The sequence below is a fragment of the Blastomyces dermatitidis genome (genome assembly GCF_000003525.1).
Source record: "Blastomyces dermatitidis ER-3 genomic scaffold supercont1.14, whole genome shotgun sequence".
Lineage (NCBI taxonomy): Eukaryota > Fungi > Ascomycota > Eurotiomycetes > Onygenales > Ajellomycetaceae > Blastomyces > Blastomyces dermatitidis.
The window spans coordinates 815,975-828,463 of NW_025544787.1; the positions used below are offsets into that span (position 1 = coordinate 815,975).

Below are 12,489 nucleotides of genomic sequence, written 5' to 3' on the forward strand. Positions count from 1 at the left end.
TTAAAAAAGTTTCTTTTCAGTTTATAAGTATCTCTGAAGATCATGTCTAGAAACTCAGTTCAAGAATGTTTATAGATAGTAAGTATTTCTTATAGAAAAATAGCTTAATTCTGTAGAAGATACTCAAGAATGTTCTTTACTAAGATTGATTTATTTATAAGTTCAGAGAATTCTTCTGTCACAGATATAGAAAATAATGTTTTATAAGTAATTAATAAGTTCTCTGAGACTTCTTTTACAGAGATTATTTATAGTTCAGATAACTACTTCTAAGTATCTATAGTAGAGTTCACAGAGATTGAAGTATATAAGTTTCTAGTTTTTTCAGTTATAATAGACAGTTACTAACTGACTGAGCTTGAAATATAAGAATAAGTGCTTACAGATAATTATTCAGATGTTTACAGCTTGATATAATATATACTATTAATTACTAGAAGTATTCACAGTAGAAAGATAAAATGTAGAAATTAAATATATAATAGTATTCAAGCTGAGTTATGAATAGTATTCATGAACTTCAGTCTATATAGTTGTATATAGTCAAGAGCTGCTAGCTCTATTGATTACATGAGAGATAGAAATAGAGGTAAAGAATCCGCGAGAAGCGGGATTTCTTACACTATTATCTTTTTTCAACATTATTTTTTCTTCTCTGTGAATGCATTCTTTCAAATAGAGAGACTGTGACATACTTTCACTCTCTATTCAAGTTAATTCTCTATTCAGCTTTAGCTTTTACTTCATTTCTTACTGTTTTTTAAAGCTTCTACTTCTATCTTCTCTCTCTGCTCTTCTCTTCATATGTAATTATTTCTTCTATGAGAGCTTTCACTTCTTCTCTACAGAGTCTTCATTCTTTTCTTTATATATAATTACTTCTTCTATAAGAGTGTTTACTTCTTCTCTACAGAGTCTCTATTCTTCTCTTCATAGATGATTACTTCTTTTACAAGAGCTAATCTCTATAAAACAATCACTGTATATATAAGAGTGTACACTCATCTCTCATCTTTTAGAGAATAAGACAAGTTTTTACCCTTATATCTGACTCTACGTAGCGGCGTACGCTACAGTAAGCGAGCATTTGATGCTTGTAAATAATTAAGAAAGAAAGAGTGGTTTCAAATTATAAGAAAAGATGTATTGTGTGAGGTCAGGTAGTGGCACGGGCCACATTTGCGAGGTCAGCTTACATAACGAGGTCAAGTGACGCACTTAGCGAGGTCAAGTTTTCTGCTTCCTGAATTGAAGCGCAGAAAGCAGAAAACTTGACCTCACTAAGTGCGTCACTTGACCTCGCTAAGTGCGCCACTTGACCTCGTTACATAATCATGACCCTGACCTCGCACAATACAGTAACCCAGGAAGCAGAAAACTTGACCTCGCTAAGTGCGCCACTTGACCTCGTTACATAATCATGACCCCGACCTTGCACAATACAGTAATAATCAGTTGGTAATTGACTTTCAATCTTTCAATTCATTCATTCACTCAGCTTATCAATCAATCAAAGCATGTATAGCTGATTCATAATCAATTAAATAAATAGATAAATTCATATAGAATATATGTGGTTCGGAAGAACGTACGACTGTCAGATAATAACGCGGCCGCTTCCGAACTACTAGCGTACACGTACAAATGTAAAGGGGGCCCTAGCAGCCACTAATTAATTTAGCGTACGAGATTCAATATATAAGAAGCCGGTGTACGCCTGTAATCATACACTGGCTTAAGCAATCTTTGAATCACATCTGATAGCATGTCTAAAAACTGGTGAGAAGTGCAGGCTTCTTCAGAGTGTGATAATTCCATCTACAAAGTGATTTATAGTTATCATACCAGTGTGGTTCTAGAAATGCCTCAAAAGATAGTGTATAAAGAATGATGAGTGAAAGAGCATTCAATTAATACTGCTTCACTTGTTAGAGAAAAACTCCATGCTCAGATACATGTCACATATGAGATACAAACAGATGAGATGTGAGAAAGAGAATGAAAGCAGTGAATCAGATTCAAAGAAGTTCACTTTCTACTCAAAAGAAGAATAAAAAGAGAGAGTGATCATTACTGAAGTTATACAATGATAACAGAGTGATATAGTAATATAATAATATAGTAATATAATAATACAGTGATATAGCAATATAATAATACAGTGATAATGATAGACATTGTATAATCAATGAGAAATCACTGAAATGAATATCTTCTCTAGTTAATATGAACAACACTCTTCTCTACTATCTGAATCAGAAGATATGCAGAATCTCTTAGAGAGTTTACTTAAAACAGTAAGAAAAGCAGTCAAGATCACTGAACTGAAATTGAAGCTTTATATATGTATAAGAATTCTAAATGAGATTGAGGCCTTGCATATACAGTGACAGACTGAGACAGAAGTTAAATAATAATTGACATTTACTATGAATCAGGTATTTACTATGAAGAGCTTTGCTGACACAATCATTATTATTAATAAAAATAGAGAAAATCAGATCTTAGACCTGCAGTGAGAGATTAAATATTTACACAGACAGATAACTACACTGAATCTGAAGATCTTATCATAATTGTTCATAATCTCTTCAGAAGTGTACACATTATCAGAGATCACTGTATAGAATGAGAATCTAAGTATGAAATACATCAAGTCAGAAGATCTGTCAGAGTTATTAAGCTTTAATAGTAACTGAAAAAATAATGCTGCAATCAGCTGACTAAGTCAGATGTAATTATATTATCAAATTGAATATAAACTCATAAGCAGATAGTTAACAGAATTTCAACAAGTCTTAAGATCTGCTGCATTTCTATATGAAAAAGTGAAGTTATTATGAATGACTGATGAAAAGATGAATCTCACAGACTCAGAGTGATATTCATTCTTATAAACATGAAATGAGTTTTTCAAATAAATCTTGCACAACTTTGAGAAAGTGAATATATAAGACAAGTGTTATAAACACTTCACTGAGTGTAGATAAGTGAGTAATTTTATATTATACTTTACACACTTCAGCTTACACTATCTCACATTGAATGAAGAGCTTTTAACATCTTTTTATTTACAGATCTTCATCTATAGTCTTATATCTGAGTTAAGAGTGAAATGAAAATGCTTAACCTCACAGTCAGACACAGTGAAGAAAGTATACAATATTCTCATTATACAAGAATAAGTGAGTCAATTATAACAGAAAATACTGCAATTGAGTATATCTCAGTGAAGAATAAATAATCAGACTTCTATGATTCAAGTTACATATCTGAATACAATGAATCTAGATCTGAATGTCATTGCTAAAGCACTGAATTCTCTGAAAAAGAAATTCTCTAAGTGAAAATCTTGATATTATAAGCATTGAGCTTGCTTTAATAGCAGATGTTAAAATCATGATGCAAAAGATTACACTCAGTGTGTATAGTCAAGAGAAGTAAGAGAGTCAAAAAACTAACAGAATCAGTGAGCTCAGAGACACTTACTGATATTCTATAAAAAGTCTTCAAAGTGAAAGAGATGTCTGCATTAGATGACTCTCTGAATTCTGTGAATATAAAGAGAAAGCAGGCTTCTGACTGAGGTGTAGATGAGAATGAAGTGAACACTTATCTCAATACCTTGAGACCTGAAATATTAATGTATAGAGAGTACTTGAGTAAGAATCAAGAGATAGCTGTAAAAGTATTAACAGATACAGAAGCTTCTACACAATATATTAATAATTATATAATCTGAAGATTGAAAGAGGTCTGCTGAGTGAAGAATCTTCAATATATAAGATTATCTGATAATCAATATCTGATATCATCTGTAAAAGTAAGAGTTCTCTTGCACTTCAGAGAATGATCTTGCTATATTTGAGTATGAGAGCTGCAGAATGTGAAATACAACCTTATTCTCAGACTTAATTAATTTCAAAGATTCAATTCACAGATTCAATGATATACATGTCATATACAGTTGACTGATAGAAAGAAAATGATTCATACAATTCTATTAACTGATATGAGAAGAACATTTCACACTTCTGATATAGAAGAATTAAATCTGCTTACACATTAATAAGTAAAGAGAATGATTTGTAAGACCTCATCTGAAAGCATTCTATATGTCATATGAAACTCAGAAGCAGAAGAAACTAAGATAAAGAATATATGAGAGAATAAGTGTATGAAGAAGCTTCTGAAGAAGCATGAGAAGATCTTTTAAACAGATCTTTCATCAGAATTACTGCTGGAACAGGGATTTGTACATGAGATTGACATGAGAGACACAAAATCAGTCAATCAGAATGCATACTCTCTGTTACAAATATATCTTGAAGAACAGAAGCATCAGATCACAGATCTTCTAGAACATAATCTTATACAATTTTTATCAAGTATGTGAGACTTTTCAGTTCTATTTGTGAAAAAGATGAGTGAAGAGTGATGAATATGTATTAATTATCAAGCACTTAATAAGCTTATAATTAAGAATGAATATTCACTGTCACAGATTCAATAACAGTTGAATACAGTCAGAAACATCTGATATCTATCAAAGATTGATCTTCTCTTAGAATACTGACAGATCTGTGTAGATGAACTGTCAGTTCTGTGAACTGTGTTTAATATGTAATGAGAGAAGTTTGAATTCCTAGTAATATTATTCAGTCTGATAAATGCACTCATCATCTTTTAAATAATGATGAATATAATTCTTTATAAACAGAATGAAATCTCATATCTTGTATATCTTGATAACATTCTAGTCTTTTTAAACTCATATGATGAATATCTGAAGTATCTTAATAAAGTGCTTACAACTCTGATAGAGTATAAGCTCTATGTTAAATTAATCAAGTATGTGTTTAAAATGAAAGAGTTGAAGTTCATGAGACATGTAGTGAGTGATGACTGTATATACCTCATTCTGAAGAAATTGAATGTCATAGTGAATTGACCATGGCTGAGAAATATACACTATGTATAACAGTTTCTTGAGTTGGTCTCATACTACTGTAGATTCATCAAGGATTTCACACAAATATCTGCATCACTCTCAGATCTCTTAAGAGAAATGAATACAAATCTGCAAAAGAAGAAGTTTTATTCAATCATCTGAAATGCTGTATGTGAAGAGGCTTTTCTCATACTGAGAGAATATGTAATAATATTCTCAGTGCTTATTCAATCAGATTGTGATAAACCTTTCTACATTGAGACAGATGCATCTGAATGAGCTATCAGAGACACTCTTCTATAGATAAGCAAGAATGACAAGCTGCACTCAGTGACATATAATGATAGAAAACTATCAGATGCTGAGCTCAATTACTCAGTATATGAAAAGAAATTGCTAGTGATTAAGCACACACTGATGTTATAAAATAGATATATTGATAACAGATATACAATAACAGTGATCACAGATTACAAAAGCCTCATCTATCTATAATTAATAATAAAACCTTTTAAACACTTAGCACATTGAATCTCAGAGTTTCAAGCATACAATCTTCATATCAAATATCAAAAGAAATCAGATGTAGTAATACTGAATGCAATCAGTCACAGATCTGATTTCATAAGTAAGAGTTCTGCAAATCAGACACAAGAGACATTCATGTTAAATATACTGAGAGAATGTAAGAAATCAGAATGAGTGAACATCATGATCTCTCACTTGAAGAATGATAAGATGTTGAATGATAAGCATTTTATAAGAGTAGTAGAAGAGATACTTCTGAACTTTAAGCTGAGAAAATTGAGAAATAAAAACAATGTTGTGCTTTACTGCAATCTAGAATACACAGAAGCTCTCTATCTAGAATCTTTATTTAGATGTGACTTAATAACTCACATGCACAAGAAATTCAGTCACTTAGAAAGCCCTGAACTCATGAGTGTACTTGAATCAAGAGTATACTGACCAAGCATGACTGAGAACATTCAGATGTATACTCATGAGTGCCTGAATTGCCAGGTCACAAAAGAATCTAAGAAAGAGTTAGAACACAAGAAAGCATAACATCAGATGAAGTATATAATACAATCATTTGAATAATGAGAAATGAATCTCATAGATATATTACTGTGAATGTCAAATGAAAATCAATGAATAATCACTGCTATTGATTACACTACTGACTGGCCAGTCACAAGAGCAGTTTCAGAGATAACAGAGAAGATGATGATGAAGTTTCTACATGATAAGATCTATGTTAACTATGAAATATCATGTGAGATTCTAACTGATAACAGTGCAAATCTTGTAGAAGAAGCAGTAAGGCATTTCATAAACCAGTTATAGATAAGACATCATAGAACAACATTATATCATCTACAGATAAATGAAAAAATGAAACACTTGAATAAAATCTTAAGTAACATGCTGATAAAATATCTAGTGAGTAAGCCTATGAGACTATGAAATGAATATCTCAGACAGGTGCTATTAACCACATAGATTCAATAGTATGCAGTCTTCAAGTGTTCATCATTCTACCTGTTGTATGAATTGCATCCGCGCATTTCAGAGAATGCTTCAGAAAAGGTGGAAGAGAGAACAGCAGTTACAGATACAGCAGAAACAGCAGTTGCAGACACAGCAGTTGTAGACACAGAATCAAGATTGAAAGAGATCAGCCACACATGTGTAAAAGCTAACAAGTTACTCCTGAACTGAGCAATTCAATCAAAAAGAATACAAGACTCACTTGTTAAGAAATCAAGTCTCAAGATAGAAATATAAGTTCTCATACACAATGAGAGTTCTGAGAAGTTTCAATCTAGATGATTTAAGTTATATAAGATACTCAAATCACATTCTCTGAGAATGTATGCATTGAAAGAATCAGAGAAACAGATCTTACATAACTTAATCAATGATTCATAACTTATGAAAGTAAAGATGCAAGATCTGAGCAGATTATGATTATTCACAGCACTATCATCAGTGTTGAAAAAGAAGAAACTTATAATTAAAAAGCCTCATGAAGTAAGAGAAATCATAGACACTTATAAATCAGATGATCTCACTTATTCTGATCTTTTTATAATTATAAGAAAAGAATGAGAAGTAATGAAGAAATCAGATAAATATCACACTTCAATAAGTGATAAGACTGTAACTGATCATACAATAATATGTCACAGACAGTGAGTATAATATGATAAAGAGCAGTTTTAAAGTAACAGACTTACATGTGAATCAGATCACAGAAGAAAAAGGAATTCAGAGTTGAATTCAACTGTTTATATCAGTTCAATCACAGAGATCACAGAGAATAAACTATCTGAAACATCTGTGAACATGTAAGATTAAGTCATCTCAATCTCTGAGAACACTCAGAGATCAGATGAGATTAGTTTCAATGAGTCATTCACTGTAGTGATCTGAGCGGGCGAAGAGAGACAGTATAATGTATGAGACAGAATCACAAAGATAAAAGCTGCTGAATCTAGTTATTAAACACTGTATCATATAGAGATCACATAAGAGTAGTGACTAGCAGATAAAGAAAAAGTGTAAGAAAAAGAAAAGAGATAATGAATTGATCATCAACTGTAAGAATTGACTGTAAAAAGATAAATATTATCATACACACTTCATTCATTTTCATACATCACATATTTAATCTATTTCCAACACCACACCACCTGAAAAACATCAAAAACAAAGGAAATCTTAAAACTTGAGGTCTGCAAGAGATTCAAGGGCTGCAAGCTGCTCTTATAACAATATTATACACATCTCTGATTTCTCTATCACTCTGCATACAACATTAATGTCATTTATCACAAGATTGACTGAAATGCTAATATAGGAATGTGTACATGTATGCATAGAGAAATTGAAGAAGAGCATGGAACTCACAGAACCAGAAGACAGAAGAAATAGAAGAGAGAGGCACAGAACCGGACAAATGATGAGAGTCACTCAGAGTCAAACACTTACAACTCAGTGTATGCACAACCTTTCTCACAGAAGAGAGAAAGAGAGAGAAAGTGACAGAAGAAGCTTGAAGATGAGAGAGAATAGTCTCAGCAGTGTTATCATCTTCAATCAGAATGATCTCTGATGCTGAAGCAACTAAGAATCATTGTTAGTATATGAAAATTATAAAAGCAGAGATAATAATTATTGAATGAACACTCACTGACCTTAGAATTATACATGCAATTACAACACACATGAGACTTCTCAGAAAGAGAGAGAGAGATACAGAGAAATGCAGAAAGTAGAACACAGCATGTGAACAGCTCATTCTCACAATAACACTTCAGACAAGGTGTATAAGTCTCACATCTGTGAGTGTAAAAGAGTACAACATCTATGTTCTTGTTTCTGAAAACACAGATATCTTTCACCTGCACTATGAAGTTGAATAACAGATATCACAGAATAGACTGATACAGATCTATCATTCTGAAGAAATTCATCAGAGTAGATGTTTCTGTGATATTGAACTTTACAGTTATGAAAAGCTTCTTGATGTCTGTGAACACTATGACTTTATGCACAGTAAAACTCATAATAATTTTTCCTAAGAATAGAAAAATCAGTGTTAGAAAGAAAAGATGAAAAAGAAAAAGACTTACAATCTCAATACTGTTGAGAGAGAGAGTGATTCTCTGAAATGAATAGACAATTATCTCATCATAAATATTTAAAACAAACATAATAATCAGTGTTCACAATCAAACTTCAGATAGTCATGTTATATACTGTCTTTATACAATAAATCATTCTAGAGATTAGTAAGAAGAGTGAGAGTATACACACTGAGAAACATGATTCACTGAGTCTATACAACATCTTCTTGAAATGGAGAGAGCTAGTAATGAAGGCAGAGGCAGTAAAATCAGAAGTAGCAGCAGTAGAAGTCGCAGGAACAGAAATAGCAGAAGTAGGAGAATCAGACACAGAGGCAAGTGTAGAAGATTGAGAAGTAGTAGAAGAGATAAGAGAGAATATAGAAGACTCAGTCACATATAACATGAGTAATTTCTTCATTATCATGTTCTTCAGGTTCTTGATCAATGATTTAATATTGAGTTCACTATCATCAGTGAACACAGATCTGTCAATGTGTGAAGATTCTATATAAATAAAAACAACATATCAGCATCTGCATCTATGCAAAATCATGCCAGAAAACACAATCAGAAACTCACTGAGAAGAGAAACAGTTGAGAATATATAAGAAGATGAAGAGAGTGTATAAGAAGATGAAGAAGATATGTCATTCATGATAGTATATTCTAGTGATTGTTAGAAGATAAACAAGTTCTGATCACATTTCACAACATATTACACTTACTACTAATAAACTACTCAGTATGAGCACTATGAGAATGCTTGTTATGAGAACAGAGAGTCATCACCAGAAATATGTATAATATAATAAGTGAATAAATGAAAAGAGTTGAATAGAAGAAGAGATAGAAATCTTAAATGAGATGATGACATTTAATGATGACAATGATGAAGATGATGATTGAAGAATGAGAAAAGTTAGTGAATGAGTAATGTAATATAGTGAAAGTTTCTTTGTGAGAGTGTATGCAGAATGCTAGCTGAATCAGAGATAGATCATACAATTATGAAATGCTAGTGATAAGCTAATCTGTATGAAGCTAGAGTGTATAACATAGTCACATGAGTGTGATCAAATCTGATGAGAGAGGATGTGATTCAGAAGAACATACAACTGTCAGATAATAACACAGCTGCTTCCGAACTACTAGCATACACATATGAATGTAAAGAAGGCCCTAGCGGCCACTAATTAATTTAGCGTACAAGATTCAATATATAAGAAGCCGGCGTACGCCTGTAATTATACGCTGGCTTAAGCAACCTTTGAATCACATATAAAGAGATATTTTACAGAATTTTAAAATATATCAAGATAAAAATATTTAATAATTGATTTTAAATTGATTTTAAATTGATTCTGAATTGATTCTGAATTAATTATAGTAATAAAAATAGATTTAATCTATATATTTAAGTAATTAATAATTGATTGAAAATCAGTTGATAATCAATTCAGTATAAATTATATAGATACTTACTTTATTATTAAATTCAAGAATAATTTTAGTATTAAATTGATTTTAAATTGATTTTGAATTGATTCTGAATTAATTGTTAATTAATTATTAATTAATTATAGTAATAAAATAAATTCAATCTGTATATTTAAGTAATTAACAATTGATTGAAAATCAGTTGATAATCAATTCAGTGTAAATTATATAAATACTTACTTTATTATTAAATTCAAGAATAATTTCAGTATTAAATTGATTTTAAATTGATTTTGAATTGATTGTAGAATTGATGGTAAATAATTAAGAAAGAAAGAGTGGTTTCAAATTACAAGAAAAGATGTATTGAGCGAGGTCAGGTAGTGGCACGGGCCACTTTTGCGAGGTCAGCTTACATAACGAGGTCAAGTGGCGCACTTAGCGAGGTCAAGTTTTCTGTATACACCCTTTGAAAAAAGGTTGGGCGCCTAAAATAGACTCCTGTGTTCCTGTTTTGAATCCTCCCAACCAGAGGTGGATCGATAGATTTATCCCCGGCTTGGCGCCAGGTCCCTGACGACCCAAAGCAAAATCACGGTTCCAGGCGGGCGGCTACACTCATGGAATTCAATCAGCTTCTTCAGTTCACCCATCTTTCCTCATCTTCTTTGGGCACCTGTCCGACAAGGAATGGACTGAACCAACCAACTAATAATTCACAATATCATTTAGGTGTTGCAGCCCGCCACACTAATCAGAAGTGCACGCTATTTCTGATGGGTGACGTCACCTCACATATCTTTGATTGAATGAACTTCTGACAGGAGCCAAGAATGGTGGCCGTGTCGAGTTGGTGGTGCGTGCCATTTCATGGACAAATACACGCGCAGGCACGAAACAGACATGCAGGGTTCCAAGCAGAGATTGCAAAGCAAAAAAGGACTGCGCGCCTAAATAGGTTCTGGCCACGGCCACATTTTTAAATCGTGGTGTTTCTGTTTCGAAGGCCATGTTTATCGTGGCCTTGGACTCTTAGCTTTGTCAGGTACCTGACCTCATCGCATTTCGAGGCGGGGAGCAAACCCTTCGTTGGAATTCCATTTGATTCTTAGTTCAAGACTCTGTTTTGTTCCTCATTCTCGACTTATTCCGCTGTCCATCTTTTAAATTCTGCAACATAGGCAACTACTTTGTTCCTGATTTGGCTGTCATCTGCTACCTTGTCTATGCTTGCCTACAATATGAGTGTTTATTCAATTATATTCTCGGTGAGTCATTCCCCGTTCATTGCTGCTACATCACTTATATTCATCTATAGGATCGACAAATATTCATCTATAGGATCGACAAAATGCAGAGGCGACACTTGACACTGTCGACACCATTGACAAAAAGATTGTTTCACGTGTATGCGACTCGCTGCGTCTTCTCGAGCGTCTCGGGGCAGCGAAGGCTGCGAAACTATTAGAGAGTGTAAAGAACTACGAGCCAAACCCTTCGGACTTCACGGATAGCCCCGAGAAATAGTTATTCCGGGCCGATCAGGGGCATCATCGGCGGAGCCTTAGATAAATAACTATGATTGAGGCGTCTTTGGTGATAAGTTAAGTAGTCGGCGTCATGTGCTCTCTGAGCAAGGGCTGCTTGCTCATAATTTATTTCAGATTCCGCTTTCAAACATCAATCTGGGAGAGCACAAAGTGGCCAATGGGCAGGGCCGAATATGGGTGTTTGTGGACTTTTTGGATGGTGAGAGCTGCGAAACTGAAGCTGGAAGAAACCATACCGAAGCACAAGGCATCCCCTTCCCCTTCTGGATTGTACTATGCCATCGTCTCCTCACCGTCCCAGTATTTCCTAGGTGGTCGCCCCTCACAACGGCCACATAGGAATCATTCGTGGTCGCAGGCCACCCGACGACAGCGTTGGGAGTTCCAGATGGTGGCCCCTCCCTTGGCCGCGCTTCTAGCCCTGGGGGGGACCATCGCGCACCCTGCCCGGGCGCTATGTATCCAGCATAATATGGGCCTTGCATGGACATGTTTTGTGGAAACACTCCATTATTGTACCCGGGATTGACGGCGAATGCTTCTTCTTTGGACGTAAGCCTTATACTCCCCGAGATTGGATTGTCCCACTTACCCGTCCGTACCTTCTTCCATGTTAGCTGACCCTCCTCAGCATGTGGGAACGCAATCATCAGGAAAAAAAGATAGAGCTAATTGGGCAGTGGTATTTGGGGAGGCAGCCTTCTTATATTCATCTCGCACGGGCCTCGACTAGATAGAAATTCCAATATTTCTCCCTTTTTCTCTTCACCTTGCTTCTTGTGGTGATCATTTCCTGAGCTCGGACAGGCAGCTATAATAACTCAAACTTTTGAATTCATGTATCAGGATGATTACAAACTGCCTGTATGAGCCTGCTCCTCCTCTCCCCCGCGAGAGAGCCTGGATGCCTTCC

General features: G+C 34.1%; 1 protein-coding gene across 1 annotated transcript; it reads left to right on the top strand.

The window, feature by feature from the left end:
• Positions 1–11,267: 11,267 nt before the first annotated feature.
• BDCG_17939 (uncharacterized protein) lies at positions 11,268–11,553 on the top strand (the record flags this gene model as incomplete). The annotated part of the gene is made up of 2 exons (XM_045426979.1): positions 11,268–11,294; positions 11,368–11,553. 2 exons carry the CDS (start codon positions 11,268–11,270, stop codon positions 11,551–11,553), a joined length of 213 nt encoding a protein of 70 aa, XP_045273623.1.
• Between the last annotated feature and the right edge of the window lie 936 nt (positions 11,554–12,489).